Source organism: Salvelinus sp. IW2-2015, linkage group LG4q.2 (assembly GCF_002910315.2).
Source record: "Salvelinus sp. IW2-2015 linkage group LG4q.2, ASM291031v2, whole genome shotgun sequence".
NCBI classification, from domain to species: domain Eukaryota; kingdom Metazoa; phylum Chordata; class Actinopteri; order Salmoniformes; family Salmonidae; genus Salvelinus; species Salvelinus sp. IW2-2015.
In genome coordinates this window covers 12,350,223-12,373,470 of record NC_036843.1, presented here as the reverse complement: position 1 = coordinate 12,373,470, position 23,248 = coordinate 12,350,223, and the positions used below count along the sequence as shown (strand labels likewise).

The 23,248-nt window shown below is 42.5% G+C and overlaps 2 protein-coding genes across 4 annotated transcripts in view; one reads left to right on the top strand and one right to left on the bottom strand.

Annotated features, from left to right (window-relative positions):
* Positions 1 to 646: 646 nt before the first annotated feature.
* On the bottom strand, positions 647 to 17,763 carry kif15 (kinesin family member 15). Of its 2 annotated transcripts, none has more exons than XM_023986690.2 (35): positions 17,227 to 17,763; positions 16,929 to 16,971; positions 16,503 to 16,689; positions 16,296 to 16,372; positions 16,175 to 16,212; positions 15,981 to 16,078; positions 15,706 to 15,885; positions 15,356 to 15,565; positions 15,061 to 15,186; positions 14,838 to 14,960; positions 14,549 to 14,693; positions 14,305 to 14,393; positions 7,560 to 7,769; positions 7,210 to 7,387; positions 6,856 to 6,997; positions 6,524 to 6,665; positions 6,133 to 6,318; positions 5,899 to 6,027; positions 5,467 to 5,572; positions 5,031 to 5,196; positions 4,709 to 4,859; positions 4,474 to 4,559; positions 4,300 to 4,378; positions 4,013 to 4,099; positions 3,808 to 3,912; positions 3,567 to 3,689; positions 3,308 to 3,454; positions 3,064 to 3,159; positions 2,797 to 2,961; positions 2,572 to 2,675; positions 2,400 to 2,442; positions 2,248 to 2,285; positions 1,984 to 2,116; positions 1,506 to 1,637; positions 647 to 1,361 (listed from the first exon to the last, which is right to left on the bottom strand). In XM_023986690.2, exons 1-35 carry the CDS (start codon positions 17,243 to 17,245, stop codon positions 1,314 to 1,316), a joined length of 4,131 nt encoding a protein of 1,376 aa, XP_023842458.1. In that variant the 5' UTR covers positions 17,246 to 17,763; the 3' UTR covers positions 647 to 1,313. The 2 variants fall into 2 exon arrangements, with proteins under 2 accessions (XP_023842458.1, XP_023842457.1); XM_023986689.2 differs by having other exon boundaries at positions 2,400 to 2,466; positions 17,227 to 17,762.
* A 182-nt stretch (positions 17,764 to 17,945) lies between these two features.
* LOC111963329 (transforming acidic coiled-coil-containing protein 3) overlaps positions 17,946 to 23,248 on the top strand; it is a 10,958-nt gene continuing 5,655 nt past the window's right edge. For both annotated transcript variants that reach the window (XM_070443374.1, XM_070443372.1), the window contains exons 1-4: positions 17,946 to 18,034; positions 21,805 to 21,982; positions 22,319 to 22,449; positions 22,570 to 22,616. In XM_070443374.1, the coding sequence (XP_070299475.1) occupies positions 21,806 to 21,982; positions 22,319 to 22,449; positions 22,570 to 22,616 (355 nt within the window). In that variant the 5' untranslated portion in view covers positions 17,946 to 18,034; position 21,805. The remainder of the gene's footprint in view (positions 18,035 to 21,804; positions 21,983 to 22,318; positions 22,450 to 22,569; positions 22,617 to 23,248) is intronic.

Here is a 23,248-nt window from a genome sequence, read left to right as displayed (position 1 = left end):
CAATGAGTGGAATTCTGATAGACTTTAGTTTTCAATGTAAAGATATAATTTAATCATTATTATATGTAGTAGAAAGTGATGGGTTAGAAGAAGCCAATATAACCAACCCATAAAGTAAAATGTAACATCCAAATATGGCCAGCTATGTAATTAACATTGATTTATCCTGCAATAGATGTCATTCAATTGGTAACATACATTTGTCTTATTCTAATGCCTCTTAAAGAGAAGCTAATCTAAAAGTAACAGAATGTAATCAGATTACGTTAATATTTAATCAGTAATTTAACTTTTACCCAATTTGACATAATTAGTAGTGGATTACATTTAGAAATTAACCTACCCAACCCTGGTACGTCTACCCTCAGTCCAGGTTGAATTTGATTCTCCCTGACTATCTAGCTTTCATTTCAGATACTGAGGATTATAATTTCTTCAGTTTAGATTTAGTTTGAGTCATTTCAAAAGTAGAATAGTAGAAATGGTAGAAAGAAGCAGTACACAGTTTAGCATAAAGTAACAGGAAATTATTTGCACCCTGTCCAAAGATGATCCTGTCACTTATTCTAAAGCCATAGATGAGACTAGTAGAAAAAGTAAAACAAGACACACATTGCGCCAACAGACAAGATAATGGTAACAAAAACAAATTCTATATTTCGTTTATGATTAAGTGGACAAAATCGCAAATTCACCCGTATTACTTATTATTCTACTACAGAGAACATCTATTTACAGTTTTGAAATATATTTCATCCAGCAGATCAGTTGTTAAACAATGTGACTACCCTATTGTGGCATCTCTGGTAGCCACTGTGGTAAACACTAGGGCTGGGCGATATAGACCAAAATGTATATCAAAATAATTACAATACAAAGGATGATATCATATAAACGAGTGTAAGATATGAATGCAGATGACGCTGTGGCATGGCCTTCATTTAAATGTGGCCTAGGGGGCTACACTGGCTTCAGGTGAGAACAAGTAGCCTATGTTTTAGCCTGCAGAGGTATAGTGGAAATATTGGATCTTAGTATCCCATGATGAGATGCATACCTACCTCAATTATACATATTGCAGTAAAAATAAACAATGTATTGGCCAGCCCAGCCTTAGAAATAGGAGTATATTCATATAGAAATATTAAAATACATTTGAGAGAATCACAGTTTTTGAAACAGGTCATGTTTATCCTATGTGATGATACAATAGCATGGTTATCAGTCAACTCAAAATGGGAAAAGGTTATGTTGGGGGACATGTTCGCAGTCAACAAGAAATGTTGAGTGGCCAATGAGAATCTCTCCAAGCTTCATGCATTTTCTCGCACACTCATTTCCGATCTGAGTTTTTCATTTTCCTTGAATAAAAAATAAAATAACAATTGGGTTAATTATAGTCTATTAATGCAGTGAAATGACCCCTCAGTATTTCACTGCCGAGGCCAAGTTTCTTGATGGTACACCATGCAGGCATGTGATGAAATGTTAAATATGATTATTACCTCTTGAAGTTTGGTATTCTCCTTTTTTAGCTTAACCAGGTACTCAATCCTCTGCTTATGGTTCTTATGGCCCACAAGCTTGCCGTTCTCCTCAGACAAGTGGTCAACCTGCTTCCGAAGAACCTCCACTTCCTGTAGGGGACAGTCGGGCAGATACAGACATTTCCCACCTTCACACTAAAACAATGTCCATACATTAGCTAGATTCAGTACAGAAGGACCCTCCTAAAACGAATCATGGACTAGGACAGCTCCTGATATCATTGCTGTCTGGAGGAGCATGGAGACCAATGTCTCCCATAAAATGATCCAGCCTGTCAACTAGTGCAAGTTGCTATTTTCTGCATTCCATATAAATTACATGTATTTATTTAAATAAGAATTTGATCATAATTGATCTTCCTGCTCAAATAAAATAATTGTTTCTATTCAAAATTACAATAACCAGAACCCCTACAGACCCTGATGCCGTTCTCACCTGAAGCAGTCTCTCCTTGTCGTGCTCCTTACGGCTCAGCTCTCTGAGCTCCAGGCAGCGATTCCTCAGCTCGTTAGTCAGCTCCTGGACACAGGTCTGAGACTGGGCCAGTAGGGATTCCTGACTCTGCAGTCTAATCAAAAACAGAAACAAACAAAAACAGATGTCAAACTTTAACAAATGCATATTAGAGAAAGTGTATTTGCATACACATGCAGATTACACATAACATACTTTGTTCTCTCACACATTCTATTTGCATACCTTTCCCGAGCTTCAGTGAGCCTCTGTATTACTGTGCTCTGAAAATGAAAGGAATGAGGAAATATGAAAAACCACCTTCTGCAAACAATGGCATTTTCTGTTTACAAAAACTACATTCAGGTGAACAGGAGAGTTGAGTGATTGATACACACCTTTTCATGCCTCTCCTCCTGCAGCTCCCTCAAGACATTCTGACTAATGGCCTCATTTAAAACATCACTGTCAATTAATATATATCCATCAGACACTTGACAAATCAACTGTCTGATAACACTTGGTTGCAAAAATTAATTGGTGAAAATAAGTGATTTTGAATGGACTAACCAATTTGTGTTTTCATTCTGAGCCAGTTGGTTCTGCTTGGTGTAGAACTGGTCAAGAAGAACTTGGATCTCCATTCGCATTATTTCCTTCTCATTCAGCTGACCCTGTGGGAAATCAACAGACTTGTTAGATGCCATATGTGTTATATCAATGTGTTAAATAAGTGTCTCAAGATTGGATGTTTAGCATTCATCATGACATGCCGTAAACAACAACAAAAAACACCTTGAGCCTCTGGATCTCCTCGTTCTTGGCGGCCCTTTCAGAGTTGAGCTCAGTGAGGAGCACTTCCATAGTCAACATGGAGGAGCGTCGGTTCTCCAGCTCCCTCTCCTGGCACTCCAGCACCTGGCTCAGATCAGTGTTGAAGCTCCGGGGGGTGTGAGGTGTCTGAGAAATCAATAAGATTAGCTAACCCTCTCTTGATCAGACAGAGTTCCTTCCTGGTAATGCATACAGGAGGGAAAACCATCAGACACAAGTATCTGTTACCTGTGGCAGCACTTTAGGGGTGACGGATGACTGTGGAATACGATTGGCACTCTCGCCTCGGACAGTCCTCTCAACCGCTTCTTGCTGTTGTTTTAACTGGTGAAAAGCAGGCAGGGAAATCCCATGAGTAAAGTAGAGATCTAATCTATTTGGTCTGGTCTCAAATCTACCGTTTTCCATGCTACTGTAGCCCTTGATTCATTTTCAGTGGCTCTTTGTATATGTATAGAAATAGGTCTGTTACCTTCTCCTGGAGAGTTTGGATGATAGCCTCCTTCTGAGCAGTCTGATCCTGTGAAGCTTGGAGAAGACCTGCCTGCTCGTCTAACACCTTGGTGAGTCGCTCCACCTCCTCAGTGGCATAGACCACCTCCTCCTGAAGCACCTCTACCTGAGGACAAACATCCATCCAGACATTGTCATAATGATGGAATTCAGGCACATGTTGTCGTATCAAAGCTCAAGAGGCCATATTGTTGTTTAAAATTAACTCCAAGTCTTACCTCTATCAGATTAGAAGCTACCTTCCTTTCGGCTGCTTCTCTCAGGTCCTGGAGCTCTGCTTGCATCCTGTTGTTGTGTTCCTTGATCTCCTCTCTCTCAGAGCAAGCAGCACTGTACTTAACCTATCAGAACAAAACAGGCCAAAACTAAACACATTGATAAAATACAGTAAGAATTGAGAAGTATACAAGTTAAACATGATAATTAATTAAAAGATAAACAAATGACTTGAGTCAGTACCGTGAGGTCCTTGACATCTCCAGACAGCATGGCGAGGCACTGGTCCTTTTCGCCCAGCTCACTGCGGAGGTCCCTGGTCTGGTTGATCAGCTCCAGCACAAACTCCTGTTAAACACAACAAGAGACTTCTGAAATAAGAGGTATCATATCCATGCTATAATCCAAAATAATAAAAATGAATGGCAGGTCTTATGGCAGGACTTACTTTGTCTTGTTCAATCTTTTGCTCAAGACTGGTTATGGTCCCATTGGCAGTTGTCAGATTTTGTTCAAGGCTTTCCATATTAGAAGCCTTTCAAAGTAAAATACAAACGGAGAGGGTCAATTACAGTTGATTGGAGATTAAGATTCAATATGTCAAAGAGTGTTCAACTAAACTGAAACATACTGGTGATAGCAATTTCTAAGAAAAAAGTATAAAACTTATACTCAACTCTAGGGCACTATAATACCAACCATGTATACACTAAACACTAACGATGAAAAACAGACCTGTTGTCGGCTTTGTGTAGTCAGCTCAGACACTTTCTTCCTTAGCACTGCATTCTGCTCCATTGTCTGAACAAGCTCTCTGGGGAGAAACAAATCAAATATGTCAACATTTCAAATACACTTCAAGAAGGTCTCATCATCCACAAATCAAAAACAATCCTTTATACAACTCACTCTAAAGTGCTCTCTTTATCCTCTTTCAACTGGGAGGTCAGATTACTGGTGTGTTCTCTTTCAGACTGCAGAGCGTTTGTCAATTCCTACAATGCAAGCAACATATTCATCAAGAAAAAGTAATCACACAAAACCCTCAAACGTTTAACTGTAATTTAATACAAATGAGAGACGTGTTCTGAATGTCCTTAACAGATAAGCAGTGCTTGGTTGGTTTAAAGAGATGCTGACTGACCGTGATTTGGGCCTGCTGAGCTGTGACCTCCTGCCGTTTCTCCTCTAGCTGCTGCCTGGACTGGTCTGCATCAAACTTGGCCTCTGCCTGGAGCTGGTCCAAGGCATCCTGCAGGGACCGCTGCTGCTCTAGGAGCTGCTCCCACTCCCGCCTGGGGGAGAGAGGGAAAACATGTGAGGGGGAAGAGATGGAGAGTCTGCTAACTACTATGTGACATTGAGTTCGCAGGATTTCCATCAAACTGAGTAAATCTCATCCGACACACACACACACACACACACACACACAAAACAACAAGACAGCTGTAGCCATGCATACGTACTGGACTTCTTGGAGCTGTAGCTGAGTGCTGATCAGGCTGCTAGAGAGGTGTGCCGTCTCCTTATGCTGCTCACTCTGGCCCTCACACAGCTCCTTCTTCACAGCAGCCAGCTCCCTATCAGAGGACTGAAGCACCAGGCGCAGGTCATGCACCTCGCTCTTCAGAACTACAAAAGAGAATGGATCGTTTTGATAACCATATAATACCCAGGAAAAAGACAAACCCTACTGTCCTCTTACTCAATTATTGGTACATTATGGTTTTAACAGTGGGTGCCTGGGCGGTGAAGAAGGGGTTTCTTTAGACTAACCAACACTAGTAACATTTGAGTATTACAGTTCTGCCCATAGTGGATGCATACAGTCTTCGACTACTTTCGCCAGAGAACCCTGGGTAACTCAGTATAAACTAGGTGAAGTGTGTGATTGGTTCTTACCCTCCCTGGTCCTTCTCTCTGCCTTTAGGTTCAGCTCCAGGTTGCTGATAGTCTCCTGCAGGCTCAGCTGTTCTCTGTTCCAGCCACTTCGCTCAGTGGAGAGCAGCTGGACATACAAATAAAGAAATCATTACCATAGCGTCATAGTCATTAGCTGTAAACCAATACAGCTCAAGGGATGACTTTATTATCTTCAAGACAGAGCTTGAATATCACATGGAATGAAACACCTCAGGCAATGTATTCAGCTTAATCTGTACATAGTTATGCAAGTTTCAAGTTTAATTAAATCAAATGTACAGGATACACATGGTATACACCATCCAACGAAATTCTTACTTGCAGGTTCCTTCTCGACAATGCAACAATAAGAAATAATAAAAGATAAGAATACTAACATAACATATCCAGAACATAACGGAAGTTTCCTACCTCATCCTTGCAGCTGAACTCCTCTATCATCCCAGTCACCTGCTCCTCCAGCTTGACAATCTGCTGCAGCAGCTTCCTGCTCTTCAGCTCCTCCTGGTCCAGCAGAGTCTGTACCTGACTGGCTTGCTCCTGCCAAGCAAAAGGGAAATAATAGATTTGTAGATTCCACCAAGAGAATGACAAGTATAACGTTACGTTATTTGTCTTATAATTGATGAAGCCCGGGTGCTATACCTGGACCTGTTGCAGCTCCTCAGTCAGCGCCTCACAAGCCATCTCAGTCATAGCTGGTGGAGGCTGCTCACTCTGGATGTCATCCACGTCGTCATCTCCTCTCCCGTTCACATTCAGATGGTCGGGGCTGGAGAGTGGCACCAGGCGGGTCCGCAGGTTGTAGGCCTTGGTGGGGGTGGTGAGAATCTGGGGAACAAAACAGTCACATAAAATTAGCATGAGAAATAAAGTATTAGTCATTAATAGGCTATCTTCATAGAATTAAACCAAGGTTGAGCAAACTCCTGGATCTAGAGGTACCCCAACCCGTGACCCTCTATAGTAGCTCAGGCACAGCCCTCGAGGGGCATTGAGCCATCGGCGAGCTGCTAAATAACGCAAATACCCTCACCTTGATAGTTTCAAAGTGGATCTTGTTCAGCTGAGAAACCTCCAGTTTCTTGTGAGCCTTTGTGGCCTCCAGAATGTTCTCCAGGTGCTTGTTGGACTTATCCAGGTACCTCTTCTCTGATTCCAACTCTGACATCTGTTTCCTGGAACATAAGGAACAATCCTTAAACCTCTGAAGCACAATATGGGCCTATAACAAAAAACATGGTGCCAATAAACTTCAAGTTCCAAGAGCTAATTACAATTTAATGCAACAATTTGTTTTTGTCCATGAAGTCAAGGGTTCATACTGAATATCATGACAGCATGCATGTCTCTAGAGAGCCTCCTTACTTGGTGAGTTCCTTATACTCTTCGAAGGCTTGGATGGTGGCTGTGAGTTCTGTCTGTTTCTGGAGAAACTGGGCCTTCAGCCTCGCCATGGATATGGCAGAGATGTTTTCTGCAGTTACCGGAGTGGAGTAAGACGGCTGAGCTGTGGAGAAATGTAAAATTCACTTTACTGAATACCCTTGCATGCTTTGATTAATTACATCACTAGTATAATCACAACAAGAATAATAAGCATAATACAAACATTACTACAAGCACACTTGATAAGCATAATGCAAAATTGACAGCGCTACAATGCGGTACTTTCACAATGATGTGCAGTCCCTTCATCTCTTGTGCATCTCCTGTGCTTACCTCCATCAGACCACTCAGTCTCCAGAGCCCTCTGGAATTCCTCCTCTAGCTCTGCAGCAGCTTGGCCTGCAGCCCCCTCAGCTCTACTCACAGACTCAAGAGAGCGGAGCTGCCGGTTCTCCTCCCGGAGGCTGTAGTTCTCTGCTGCATACCGGGTCATCTTTGGGTGATGCGCAATCTGTAGGACAGAAGGAATGAGAAGTAGCCACAAATGCCAAATTCAATCAAATTAAGGAGATGTGCATGTGGTTGTTCATTTTCTGAAGTGTTTTGTGAAAGTGTGAGTTGAAAAAAAATGTCACAGATTCAGATTGGGGTCAACAGTACTTTAACGGGGTAACATATTGTACCTGGTCTCGAAGGATCTTGATCTCCTCCTTGAGCTGGTCGACGAGGGCTTGGCTCTGTGGGTCAGAAAGTAATCCCATGCCACCCTTTAGGCTCTTCTCCAGGCGAGAGATGTGTTCCTCTCTAAACTTGAGAATCATGCGGTTGGAGTGAATAAACTTCTCCTTCTGGGACCAGGCCTCCTCAAGCTGAGACACCTTCTGGAGCAGCATCTAAGGAGGGGAGGATGTACAGTATGTGTATTAACTACCATCCCTCTCTAACAAACAATATTCAGACTATAGGTTGACCTATTAAATCGGCATGGCCGATTTCAAGTTTTCATAACAATCGGTAATCTGCCTTTTTGGACACCAATTATGGCCGATTACATTGCAATCCACGAGGAAACTGCGTGGTAGGCTGACCACCTGTTACCGAGTGCAGCTTCAAAAGGATATTGTGGCTGCAAGGAGCCAAGGTAAGTTTAGCTAACATTAAACTGATCTTATAAAAAACAAATCAATCTTCACATAATCACTAGTTAACTACACATGGTTGATGATATTACTAGGTTAACTAGCTTGTCCTGCCTGTTAATTTATCATCGAATCACAGCCTACTTCAACTTCGCCAAACGCGTGAGGATTTAAAAGCGCATTGCCGAAAAAAGCACAATCTTTGCACAAATGTCCCTAACCATAAACATCAATGCCTTTCTTAAAATCAATACACAGAAGTATATATTTTTTTAACCTGCATATTTAGTTAAAATAAATTAATGTTAGCAGGCAATATTAACTAGGGAAATTGTGCCACTTCTCTTGCGTTCAGTGCAAGCAGAGTCAGGGTATATGCTGCCTGGCTCGTTGCAAACTGTGAACTAATTTGCCAGAATTTTACATAATTATGACATAACATTGAAGTTTGTGCAATGTAACAGCAATATTTAGACTTAGGGTTGCCACCCGTTCGATAAAATACGGAACGGTTCCGTATTTCACTGAAAGAATAAACGTTTTGTTTTCGAAATGATAGTTTCTTGGTTTGACCATATGAACAGAGGCTCGTATTTCTGTGTGATTATTATAATGAAGTATATGATTTCATCTTTGATAAAACAGTCTGACTGAGCGGTGGTAGGCAGCAGCACACTTGTAAGCATTCATTCAAACAGCACTTTACTGCGTTTTCCAGCAGCTCTTAGCAATGCTTGAAGCACAGCGCTGTTTATGACTTCAAGCCTATCAACTCCCGAGATTAGGCTGGCAATAGTAAAGTGCCTATTAGAACATGCAATAGTCAAAGGTATATGAAATGCAAATGGTATAGAAAATAGTTGACACGTCATAATTCCTATAATAACTACAACTTAAAACTTATTAACTGGGAATATTGAACCACCAGCTTCATATGTTCTCATGTTCTGAGCAAGAAACTTGAACGTTAGCTTTTTTACATGGCACATATTGCACTTTTACTTTCTTCTCCAACACTGTGTTTTTGCATTATTTAAACCAAATTGAACATACAGTGGGGAGAACAAGTATTTGATACACTGCCGATTTTGCAGGTTTTCCTACTTACAAAGCATGTAGAGGTCTGTCATTTTTATCATAGGTACACTTCAACTTTGAGAGACGGAATCTAAAACAAAAATTCAGAAAATCACATTGTATGATTTTTAAGTAATTAATTTGCATTTTATTGCATGACATAAGTATTTGATCACCTACCAACCAGTAAGAATTTCGGCCTCAGACTGTTGTTTTTCTTTAAGAGCCCTCCTGTTCTCCACTCATTACCTGTATTAACTGCACCTGTTTGAACTCGTTACCTGTTAAAAGACACCTGTCCACACACTCAATCAAACAGACTCCAACCTCTCCACAATGGCCAAGACCAGAGGACTGGTGTAAGGACATCAGGGATAAATTGTAGACCTGTACAAGGCTGGGATGGGCTACAGGACAATAGCCAAGCAGCTTGGTGAGAAGGCAACAACTGTTGGCACAATTATTAGAAATGGAAGAAGTTCAGATGACGTCAATCACCTCGGTCTGGGGCTCCATGCAAGATCTCACCTCGTGGGGCATCCATGATCATGAGGAATGTGAGGGATCAGCCCAGAACTACACGCAGGGACCTGGTCAATGACCTGAAGAGAGCTGGGACCACAGTCTCAAAGAAAACCATTAGTAACACACTACGCCGTCATGGATTAAAATCCTGCAGCGCACGCAAGGTCCCTGCTCAAGCCAGCGCATGTCCAGGCCCGTCTGAAGTTTGCCAATGACCATCTGGATGATCCAGAGGAGGAATGGAGAGGTCATGTGGTCTGATGAACAAAATAGAGCTTTTTGCTCTAAACTCCACTCGCCGTGTTTGGAGGAATGAGATGGAGTACAACCCAGAACACCATCCCAACCGTGAAGCATGGAGTGGAAACATCATTCTTTGGGGTGCTTTTCTGCAAAGGCAAGGACGACTGCACCGTATTGAGGGGAGGATGGATGGGGCCATGTATCGCGAGATCTTGACCACAACCTCCTTCCCTCAGTAAGAGCATTGAATGGGTCTGGCTGGTCTTCCAGCATGACACCGACCCGAAACACACAGCCAGGGCCTAGAGTGGCTCCGTAAGAAGCATCTCAAGGTCCTGGAGTGGCCTAGCCAGTCTCCAGACCTGAACCCAATAGAAATCTTTGGGGGAGCCGAAAGTCCGTATTGCCCAGCGACAGCCCGAACCTGAGGATCTGGAGAAGATCTGTATGGAGGAGTGGCAAATCCCTGCTGCAGTGTGTGCAAACCTGGTCCAAGAACTACAGGAAACCTTGATCTCTGTATTGCAAACTAAGGTTTCTGTACCAATATTTCAGTTCTGCTTTTCTGATGTATCAAATACTTATGTCATGCCATAAATGCAAATTAATTACTTAAAATCATACAATGTGATTTTCTGGATTTTTGTTTTAGATTCCGTCTCTCACAGTTGAAGTGTACCTATGATATTACAGCCTCTACATCTTTGTAAGTAGGAAACCTGCAAAATTGTCAGTGTATCAAATACTTGTCTCCCCACTGTATTTCATTATTTATTTGAGACTAAATAGATTTATTTTATGTATTATATTAAGTTAAAATAAAGTGTTCTTGTTCATTCAGTATTGTTGTATGTACATATTCACACACACACTTGAATCAGAAGTTTACATACATTTAGGTTGGAGTCATTAAAAACCGCGTTTTTCAACCACTCCACAAATTTCTTGTTCACAAACTATAGTTTTGGCAAGTCCGTTAGACATCTACTGTGTGCATGACAAGTAATTTTTCCAACAATTGATAATAGACAGATTTTTTCACTATATATTCACTGTATCACAATTCCAGTTGGTCAAAGGTTTACCTCACCAAGTTGACTGCCTTCAAACAGCTTGGAATTCCAGAAAATGATGTCATGGCTTTAAAAGCTTCTGATGGCTAATTGACATAATTTGAGTCAATTGGAGGTGACCTGTGGATGTTTTCAAGGCCTACCTTCAAACTCAGTGCCTCTTTGCTTGCATCATGGGAAAATCAAAAGAAATCAGCCCAGACCTAAAAAAAAAAAAAAATTGTAGACTCCCAAAGTCTGGTTCATCCTTGGAGCATTTCCAACGCCTGAAGGTACCACGTTCATCTGTACAACATAGTGCGTATAAACACCATGGGACCACACAGCCGTATACCGCTCAGGACGAGCGCCTTGTCTCCTAGAGATGAGAACTACTTTGGTGGGTGCAAATCATCCCAGAAACAACAGCAAAAAAGAGCCCTTGTGAAGATGCTCGAGGAAACAGGTCCAAAAGTATTTATATTCACAGTATAAACTAGTCCTATATCGACACTAACCTGAAAGGCCACTCGGCAATGAAGAAGCCACTGCTCCAAAACCGCCATAAAAAGCCAGACTACGGTTTGCAACCTGCACATGGGGACAAAGATTGTACTTTTTGGAGAATGTCCTCTGATCTGATGAAACAAAAATAGAACTGTTTGGCCATAATGACCATTGTTATGTTTGGAAAAAGGGGGAGGCTTGCAAGCCACAGAACACCCAAACCCACGTGAAGCACAGGGGTGGCAGTCATGTTGTGGGGTACTTTGCTGCAGGAGGGACTGGTGCACTTCACAAAATAGATGGCATCATGAGCAGGAAAAGTATGTAATTATTTGAAACAACATCTCAAGACATCAGTCAGGAAGTTAAAGCTTAGTTGCAAATGGGTCTTCCAAATGGACCATGACCCCAAGCATACTTCCAAAGTTATGGCTTAAGGACAACAAAGTCAAGGTATTGGAGTGGCCATCATAAAGCTCCGACGCTCGTTTATGTGGCAGGGCTTGCAAACTATTACAGACTACAAAGGGAAGCACAGCCGCGAGCTGCCCAGTGACACGAGCCTACCAGACGAGCTAAATCACTTCTATGCTCGCTTCGAGGCAAGGACACCCGAGGCATGCATGAGAGCATCAGCTGTTCCGGCGACTGTGTGATCATGCTCTCCGTAACCGACGTGAGTAAAGACCCTTTTAACAGCAGGTCAAGGACACTTACCAACGGCTGCAGCGGGCCAGGACGGCATTACAGCGACGTGTCTCCGGATGTTGCTGACCCAGACTGGCAGGGTGCTCGTTCACCGACCTTTTGCCATTCCTGATGAGTCCTGTTATCACAACATTTCAAGCAGACCACCAGAGTCCCTGTGCCCAAGAACACAAAGGTAACCTGCCTAAATGACTACCAACCCGTAGCACTCACGTCCGTAGCCATGAAGTGCTTTGAAAGGTTGGTAATGGCTCACATCAACACCATTATCCCAGAAACCCTAGACTCACTCCAATTTGCATACCGCCCAAACAGATCCACAGATGATGCAATCTCTATTGCACTCCACACTGCCCTTTCCCACCTGGACAAAAGGAACACCTACGTCAGAATGCTATTCATTGACTACAGATCAGCGTTGAACACCATAGTACCCTCAAAGCTCATCACTAAGCTAAGGATCCTGGGACTAAACACCTCCCTCTGCAACTGGATCCTGGACTTCCTGACGGGCCGCCCCCAGGTGGTGAGGGTAGGTAGCAACACATCTGCCATGCTGATCCTCAACACTGGAGCTCCCCAGGGGTGCGTTCTAAGTCCCCTCCTGTTATCCCTGTTCACCCACGACTGCATGGCCAGGCACGACTCCAACACCATTAAGTTTGCATACGACACAACAGTGGTAGGCCTAATCACCGACAATGACGAGACAGCCTATAGGGAGGAGGTCAGAGACATGGCCGGGTGGTGCCAGAATAACCTATCCCTCAACGTAACCAAGACTAAGGAGATGATTGTGGACTACAGGAAAAGGAGGACCGAGCACGCCCCCATTCTCATCGACGGGGCTGTAGTGGAGCAGGTTGAGAGCTTCAAGTTCCTTGGTGTCCACATCAACAACAAACTAGAATGGTCCAAACACACCAAGACAGTCGTGAAGAAGGTACAACAAAGCTTATTCCCCCTCAGGAAACTAAAAAGATTTGGCATGGGTCCTGAGATCCGCAAAAGGTTCTACAGCTGCAACATCGAGAGCATCCTGACTGGTTGCATTACTGCCTGGTACGGCAATTGCTCTGCCTCCGACCGCAAGGCACTACCAGTACATCACTGGGGCTAAGCTGCCTGCCATCCAGAACCTCTACAACAGGCGGTGTCAGAGGAAGGCCCTAAAAATTGTCAAAGACCCCAGCCACCCTAGTCATAGACTGTTCTCTCTACTACCATATGGCAAGCGGTACGGGAGTGCCAAGTCTAGGACAAAAAGGCTTCTCAACAGTTTTTACCCCCAAGCCATAAGACTCCTGARCAGGTAATCAAATGACTACCCGGACTATTTGCATTGTGTGCCGCCCCAACCCCTCTTTTTACACTGCTGCTACTCTGTTTATCATATATGCATAGTCACTTTAGCCATATCTACATGTACATACTACCTCAATCAGCCTGACTAACCGGTGTCTGTATGTAGCCTCGCTACTGTTTATAGCCTCTTTTTACTGTTGTGTTATTTCTTTACTTACCTATTGTTCACCTAATACCTTTTTTGCACTATTGGTTAGAGCCTGTAAGTAAGCATTTCACTGTAAGGTGAATTCGTATTCGGCACACGTGACAAATCAACTTTGATTTGACCTCAATCCTATAGAAATTTGTGGGCAGAACTGAAAAAGCGTGTGCGAGCAAGGAGGCCTACAAACCTGACTCAGTTACACCAGCTCTGTCAGGAGGAATGGGCCAAAATTCACCCAACTTCTTGTGGGAAGCTTGTGGAAGGCTATCCGAAACATTTGACCCAAGTTAAACAATTTAAAGGCAATGCTACTAAATACTAATTGAGTGTATGTAAACTTCTGACCCACTGGGAATGTGATGAAAGAAATAAAAGCTGAAATAAATCATTCTCTCTACTATTATTCTGACATTTCACATTCTTAAAATAAAGTGGTGATCCTAACTGACCTAAGACAGGGATTTACTAGGATTAAATGTCAGGAATTATGAAAAACTGAGTTTAAATGTATACACAAATTTTAAAAAAACGTCTGATTAATCGGTATTGGCTTTTTTTGGTCCTTCAATAAATTGGTATTGGCATTAAAATCCTAATTGATCAACCTCTAATTCAGAAATAACATAGACTTATGTCAGCTGTTTCAAAGTACAGAAAGCTATACCTGCTTGTCGTTTTCACACTTTTTCCACAGACGCACAGCTTCTAAAAACTGTGTCTTGTATGAGGCATCAAGACCACCTTCAGTGAGGTCTGGGGGAAGAATGTGTAAAGACAATAACACTTTCCACAATGAATGTTATAGGGGAAAATTGACAGTATACACACATGTAAGAATCAACCAGAGTGAGCCAGTGTGGCAAAGCCTAGGTCAGATGTTTTTAGGGGAACCTGAATTGTAACCTTACCAATGGGAATCTGGGGCCCTCCTGGGGTCACATCTCCCTCACTGTGTGTCTGGGCAGAGAGAGCCTGAGCTAGCTGCTCCTTCAGCTTTTTCACCTCAGTCTGAAGCTGCCTCACATTCCCCTGCGTGTCTTCATTGATCATGGCCTGATAAAGCACCAGAAATCACGAGGAGATGCTCACTAAACTACAAGATATACAATACATATTACAATCAGTAGCACTTTATATGGAGAAAACGTTTTGCCTATTTAATTACTGATTGTGAAAAAATGTACTTTTCATACTAACCTTGTTTTTGATCAACTTGGCTCTCTGGGCAAACTGTAAGGTGGATAGAGTTTCCCCAAAGCACTTAGAGCCTGGGTGCACATTGGCTATAATGTAGGTCTTAGCATTTCCTCCAAGAGAGTCCTGCAGAAAAAGGTTCTCTGTTAGCACACATCAGGAACATGAAGAAAGCAGGAGCTTTGTTTTTATTTTTTTAATCGAATTAGACACAAGTGTCTTTTACCCGAAGCAAGAAGGTGAGTTTGGAGTCCCTATAGCAGATATGCCGGCTCTTCCCATTGGACACATCCACCAGCGCCATGATCACCTGACCCAGGCACATAAGGGAGCGGTTGATGCTGCTGGCTTCCTGGAAGAGAAGATAGGGGGTATATGTCAGGAGTGATAACAATATAACAAATGAGTGTACACAGCACACAATAACACATACAAGTTGGAATGTAGCCCTCTAAAGGCTTTGTTGTGTGCAGTGTTGTGAATGTTCATTCAGTCAGCGGACAGTAGTCCTGGAGCATCACCTTGAGTCTGGAACCCTCTGTGTGTGTGTCTCTCTGCCTCTCCGACCCTGCCAGGTCCACCAAGTTCAGCTGGGATGTGCGAATGTTCACCACCTCCTTAGCAGTCTCCTTGGACTCCAGAGTCATGGTGAAGACTGCATGGGACCGTGAGGACTCTCTGTTCATGGAGGTAGAGGCCACGCGCCGATTACGCCAGCCCATCGACAGCACCTGAGAGGGAAGCAGGATAAGTTAACTAAACGCAAACAGTTCAATGGCAGTCAAATCAATCTTGCACAATAAATTAATGCTATGACCAAAGCATTGTATAAAGCAAGTCATTGAATCAATCACATTGAATTATTTACTACCTGGTAAGCTTCAGCAGCTGAAGTGACAAACTTCTCTACAGCCCCTTCCACAAACACCCCCTTCTTGATGTTCTCTCTGAGGAACAGGCTGGCTGAGGCGCTGTCCAGCAGGTCATAGATCTGCTCGTTGTAGATCTCAATGAAGGAGCATTTGCACAGGAAGCTTTTGGCATTCTCAGACTGTCAGGAAAAACAATGCATATTAAATCCTCAATCAGAGAAAAAAAAACAGATAAACAACAAAATCACTTCAATGTCAGTTACTTTCTGCTCACCCTTTCTACCTCCCTGTTGATAAGGAAAAACAGGTACTCAAAACTTCGAGGGATAACCCCCCGTTGGTCATCAGTAAAGTTGTCGAAATCAGACGGACCTAGGGAAAGAAAACAGGCAACATTTAGTACCGAGGCACTGCAAAGAAAATAAGGTGTCTGTGCAACAAAACAAAATAATTCAATGCAGCACTCACCAAGCATCGTGAATGTTTTTCCAGAGCCAGTTTGTCCGCTGTAATAGGAAAACATTTGTGAGATATTACAGCACTTAATAAAACATGAATGAACTGTAAAACAATAAGAAAAATCACTCACTAGGCAAAAATGGTGCCATTGTATCCATTAATACATGACTCAACAATGTTCTTGGCCACACTGGAGAATACAGAATCCTGTTACACAGAGAGGAGACGGACGAAAAATTCAGTTGGTTTGATTTGAGCCTCTATCTACCAATGTGTGAATTACTCCAGGTTACAGCAACAGTTAAACTATAATCTAAACACCAACACCAACACTGACCTGAGTGATGTCCATGTCAGCAACATGGTCATAGGTGAATGTCCGTGGCTCCGGCTTGGAGTGCAGGCGAATGGTGTTGGGAGAGGTGACTGTGAGACAGAGGCCTTGGTCTCCATCAGTGGTCAGGCCAGTCCCCTGGGTCAGAGGTCTCACCCGCACAAACACTTTGATCGAGTCACTATCACCACTACATTACAGAAAACGAACATTCAAGGGTTAATACACTTTACCAACAGACGGTGCCAGTTTCTGCTCTCTTGCCAACTTCTTATGGAATTGTCGTGACAAACAAGAGGTACTGGCAGTATAAGTTACCAAATGAGGCAGGGCAACTCGTGTGTCAGTATGTGTAGAGTGAGTATGTATTATTAAATTGAAGACAATAGCCAGCTCTTGCGAGAAATAAGCATTATTAAGCCACATTACCTGTGGGTTATTTGTTGATGCTGCATTGAGCAATCGACAGATTCTGGTAACAGAGGAGACATACAGTTAGCTAGTTAGTCAAGGTTGATCAAGGAACTAGAGACACTGTTTTAAACAGAAACCCAAGTTTAATCAGATGTCTAAGTTTCATATGTCTAAGTTTCATTACCTAGCATGCAAATGCATGCTAGGTAACGTTAGCTCGCGAATAATATTAACGGAAGTAGCTAGGTAGCCAACAAACGCCAAAATATATATTTTTAAATCACTTGCAAATATGAATGTTTAGGTGACGTACCCTTTCCCTTCGTATTCATGTTGAATCTTTTCAGACAAGTAGCTTTGCTACTAGCAAACCATTCACAATAACTGATGGCAAAACTCCGCGATAGTGTGTTAGCTACATTTACTAAAATCCATATTCGAATTTGGCGGGTATGTACTCGACCATCGACTGCTCGTGCCTTTTTCAAGAATTTTATGGAATCAGTGAATTGTTTATCGCCGTCAGCTGGACGAAGTCTGATTTACATCAACCTCTTATTTTTGAGAGCATCGAGAAACCGAGCTACAAATTATACACCAGATAATATAATAACAAAGATGTTATCATTGTTCTATCTGTGGTGATACTGTACAACCAAAGATTTGTGGTATACCCATTACTGGGCGTTACAGGTTTGCCTATAGAAAAGGTTACCATAGATTTTCAACTAATCTGGTATATAATTATCTCCCTCTCCCAAAGCAGAAGCTGCAGATATAATTTTCCATTACTGAACAGACAGTTATCATAAATACTATTTTAATAAAATGTACACTCTCCTATAATACAATGTGGACTCTTTTTCGGTCGAGACCAGCACTTCACTTTGATGCTGGTTCGCTGGTTTGGTTCAAAGTCATGCAACGCTATTGGCTATTTCGTAAGCAGCTCCGCCCTATTTCATTTTTTTCTGTTTATTTAATTGGTCCAAATCGAGGCGTTCAAATTCGAAATCTACTGGTCACTTGCTCATCGAGGGCATTTCGAAAAAGTGAACTGTGTGTGGAGGTCGATACCGGCTACAGAAGTTATTTTCAGTTTATCTGACTTCTTAATTGAGGTATGTAGCTATCTGGCATTATTGGGGAAATTATCTTGCTTTGACATCCACGCTGCTTTTAAGTTAATCTATCTCGCATCATTTCTTAAATTGTAGCCTGACGCTAGTAACTTAACTAACGTTAACGTTGCGTACAGTAACGTTAGCTAACTCGCTAACTGACTTTAGTTCCCTTCCTGCCTGAATCCTACTTACTGAGGTCAAAATATAATTCAAAACGGGTAATTGTTGTTACGCTAAACTTCCTAACTAGCAAAACGACATTAGCTAACGTTAGTTGTCTAGCTGGTTATAGTAGTGTCAACGCGAACGTCTAACCCGCATTGGCAGCAGCTGACAACGTCCGATAACGTTTAACGTTAATATTTTTATTTAATTAGGCAAGTCAGTTAAGAACATTCTTATTTACAATGACGGCCAAACCCGGACGACGCTGGGCCAATTGTGCGCCGCCCTATGGGACTCCCAATCACGGCCGGATGTGATACAGCCTGGATTCGAACCAGGGAATGTAGTGAGTCCTCTTGCACTGAGATGCAGTGCCTTAGACTGCTGGGCCACTCGGGAGCCCACTAACGGTAGCCAACTAGGGTAGTGCGAACTGCCCAGTACATCACTGGGGCCAATCTCCCTGCCATCCAGGACCTCTATACCAGGTTGTGTCAGAGGAAGGCCCTAAAGTGTCAGACTCCAGCGTACCAGAGCGCTAAGTCTAGGTCCAAGAGGCTTCTAAACAGCTTCTACCCCAAAGCCATAGGACACCTGAACACCTAATCAAATGGCTACCCAGACTATTTGCATTGCCCCTCTTTTACACCGCTGCTACTCTCTGTTAACATCTATGCATAGTCACTTTAATAACTCTACCCACATGTACATAATACCTTAACTTACCATTGCCCTCGCACATTTACTCTGTACTGGTATCCCCCTGTGTATATAGTCTCACTGTTAATTTACTGCTCTTAAATTATTTGTGACTTTTTTATTTATTTGTAATTTTTTTTAAACTATTGTTGGTTAGGGACTAGTAGGTAAGCATTTCACTAAGGTCTACACCTGTTGTATTTGTTAATGTTACTTATGTAATGTGAGCAAGCTCTATTTGAGTTGTTCGTTAATGTTACTTAGGTGATGTCTTTACAAATTGTCATTGCACTGACATTTTTTCACAATCAGACATTACTGCACTTACACAAGACAATAGCAAACCTAGCTCATGGCATTGTTCCAAACCTTGCTAAAGCTTCTAAAGGATCTGCCCCTTTTTTCAATTTTCACCTAAAAGGACATACCCCAATTCTAACTTCCTGTAGCTCAGGACCTGAAGCAAGGATATGCATATTCTTTATACCATTTGAAAGGATAGTCTTTGTATTTTGTGGAAATCTTAAATGAATGTAGGAGAATATAACACATTAGATCTGGTAAAAGATGTGCCTAATTGGTTTATTAATACATGTTCAAGTTCATAACAGTGCACTCCTCAAACAATCGCATGAGATTCTTCACTGTAATAGCTACTGTAAATTGGACAGTGCAGTTAGATGAACAAGAATTTAAGCTTTCTGCCAATATCAGATATGTATGTCCTTGGGAAATGTTCTTGTTACTTACAACCTCATGCTAATCGTATTAGTCTGTTAGCTCAACCGTCCCGCGGGGGACCCACCGATACTGTAGGAAAATGCTGCAGTCGCGTTAGTTTAGTTGACTATGCACCAAGGAAAATTACATTTTAGCCAAACTGAAGAATTCCAAATGAAAAAACACTACAAAGAATACTACGGTAAATACTATAGTATACTACAGTCATGTCTGCAATTCACTATCTGGTCATATGAATTCAGCCAGTACCTTGGAAATTAATTAAAATGTTAGTATACATTTGTTTCAGAGACGCACCTCTTTGTGGCCTGATGAATATGTATTTCTCCCCACTGGTAGCCACATGACTCTTAAACCTTTTCTCTCAAAGTTAATTGCACATGACTTCTGTGTTGCGGTTTACACGCATTCATTGTCAACAAGGATCCAACGCCATACACGTATACGATGCATTTAGAAAGTATTCAGACCCCTTATGTTACAGCCTTATTCTAAAATTGGTAATTGTTTCCCCCCTCAATCTAAACACAATACCCCATGACAAAGCAAACAGGTTTAGAAATGTTTGCTAATATGTTAAAAATAAAGAATTGTCACATTTACATAAGTATTCAGACCCTCCACTCAGTACTTTGTTGAAGCACCTTTGGCAGTGATTACACCCTTGCGTCTTCGTGGGTATGATGCTACAAGCTTGGCACACCTGTATTTGGGTAGTTTCTCCCATTCTCCGCAGATCCTGTCAAGTGCTGTCAGGTTGGATGGGGAGCGTTGCTGCACAGCTATTTTCAGGTCTCTCCAGAGCTGTTCGATCGTGTTCAAGTCCGGGCTCTGGCTAGGCCACTCAAGGACATTCACAGACTTGTTCCGACACCACTCCTTCGTCTTGGCTGTGCTTAGTGTCGTTGTCCTGTTGGAAGGTGAACCTTCGCCCCTGTCTGAGAACCTGCACCAGAGCGTTCATCTTTGCCTTAATCCTGACTAGTCTCCCAGTCCCTGACGCTGAAAAACATCCCCACAGCATGATGCTGCCACCACCATGCTTCACCGTCTGGATGGTGCCAAGTTTCCTCCAGACCATAGGACCACAGAATCTTCTTTGTCGTGGTCAGTCCTTAAGGTGCCTTTTGGTTAACTCCACGCAGGCTGTCATGTGCCTTTTACTATTTGGCTTCCGTCTGGCCATTGTACCATAAAGGCCTGATTGGTGGAGTGCTGCAGCGATGGTTGTCCTTCTGGAAAGTTCTCCCATCTCCACAGAGGAACTCTGGAGCACTGTCAGTGACCATTGAGTTCTTACTCACCTTCCTGACCAAGGCCCTTCTCCATTGTTTGGACAGGCAGCCAGCTCTAGGAAGAGTCTTGGTGGTTCCGAACTTCCATTTTAAGAATAATGGAGGCCACTCTTATTGGGGACCTATGCTGCAGACTTTTTTTTTGGTACCCTTTCCCCAAATCTGTGCCTGTCTGAGATCTACGCACAATTCCTGACCTCATGGCTTGGTTTTTGCTCTGGCATGCACTGTCAACTGTGGGACCTTATATAGACAGGTGTGTGCCTGTCCAATCAATTGTATTTACCATAGGTGTCTCCAATCAAGTTGAAACATCAATGGAAACAAGATGCACAAGCTCAATTTTGAGTCTCATAGCAAAGGGTCTGAGTACTTATGTAAATCTATTTGTAATTAGCGAACATTTCTAAACTTGTTTTTGCTTTGTCGTGATGGTCTTGTGTGTAGATTGGGGAGGGGTGGACAATTTTTATAATAAGGTTGTAATGTAACACCCTTATTCTAAAGGGAAGGGGTCTGAATACTTTACGACTGCACTGTAGCTAGATCCAGGCTGTATCACATCCGGCTGCCATTGGGAGTCCCATAGGGCAGCACACAATTGGCCCGCGTCGTCCAGGTTTGGCCGGTGTAAGCCGTCATTGGAAATAAGAATTTGTTGTTATCTGACTTGCCTAGTTAAATAAAGGTGTGGTTTTTTTACACAACATTGAGGGTGTGGTGTCTACAGCTCAGATATGGGCTTCAGACAAGACCATTCAATCTAAATGATGTGCTTCACTCACTCTTATCACTGTTCCCAGATGTCGATTAGATGTTGACAACTTTTGCCTCAGTAACCTCACTTCTGTGTGCCTTTCTTTATAGGATGAGTTCTACTGCTGTAAACGATGAGAATCGTGGGGTCTGCCCTGGAAGAAAGCAGAGCAATTCAGAGACAATTTGTGACAACCTTTCTTTTGATCAGCCAACTGGGAGGCCCTCCATTCTTCGCCAATCTCAGGCAGAGAACCTGTCAAACAAAACTATAGCAAAGGGAGGGAAGGTACAGAATATGTTATCATGAAGCCTAGACTTGAAGTCGTTTCAAATGTTCCAGAATAATTCCCTCTGTATAATCTTGTGACTATGAGGGTCTATGCTTGACTGATTAGTCTAGTAAAAAGCATGAGATGACACAATGTTTTGGAAAGGTGTTGACTCAAGGCGAGTAAACTGTATAGAAAGAAACTTGCACACACTAACCAGGTTAGGTTTACCTGTTGTGCACACACTAACCAGGTTAGGTTTTCCTGTTGTGTGCACAGTGTGCAAATTTCTTCATTTGACTGTTTTGAATAGACCATTTGTTTTCAGATACGCTTTTGGGTGTTGCTTTCAGGTTTGTTTTCAGACTCCAAGAAGAGACCCTCTCACTAAGAGAATAGTATCACCAACAAAGTCCCTTAATATGGAAAGCTTGGATGACTGTAGTAAAGCCCTGGAGACTTTGCCGTTTACATCACCCGAAGAGTAAGTATATGCTTTTAAAAAAAAATATCTGTAGATGTGTCACATCGGCAGAATGCTGATTCATATTCTGGTATCAAGTTGAGAGAAACCCACATTATCTGTCCTCTTGTATTTTTACAGGGTGGTACCTATAGAAATCAATGGGCTTGTTGATGTAGCAAAATCAGGTAAAGCATCTGATTGGCTAAAGGTTCAAGATTCATTACCCTATGCTGCCTTGTCACATGAACTACTTCAACCATAATGTTTACTTGATTTTCAAATTATTTTGCTACAGACTTCACAAATGTGTTGTCCTATCCTGATGATGATATGCCAATTCAGAGTAAAGGAGGTTGTCAGCTGTATTTTGACAACCTTGATGCCATCAATCTCTTCCAAGGGTCTACTAAAATGGTCCTCTCTCCAGCAAGGCCCAGTGAGCTAGTTGAAACTCCCAAGTCTGAAGACCAGCGTGAAAGTAATGTCATTGAAGCAGTTTCTGACAGGAATGAAAGGGCACTGGATGATACACTCCCGTTCATGCCATCAGCGGAAAATTTTCTTGCTGACTTCTCAGCCGATATGTGCTCAACAGATAGCAGTGTGATTACCATGATGAAGGACCCAGCCGATGAGTTATCCAACGCTGGTGAGGAAGAAACTGTACCATCAGTTGACCCAGATCAAGCTGTGGCTATCATCTCTACAGCCGAGGAGACTCTTCTGCCACCAAAAGGTACATACGAATTTGATTTTGACAACCTTGATTCAGTCAACCCTTTCCAAACGGGAGGCTCCAAATTGCAGAATTCCCCTG

Bases quoted from the DNA above. Each gene is read 5' to 3' on its own strand.
- kif15 (XM_023986689.2), bottom strand. The intron at 7,388-7,559 runs GTACAATATGTT...TCTGTCCTACAG, and splicing joins TCAAGATCCTTCGAGACCAG to ATTGCGCATCACCCAAAGAT. The intron at 2,117-2,247 runs GTATGCAAATAG...GTTTTTGATTAG, and splicing joins CTCACTGAAGCTCGGGAAAG to ACTGCAGAGTCAGGAATCCC.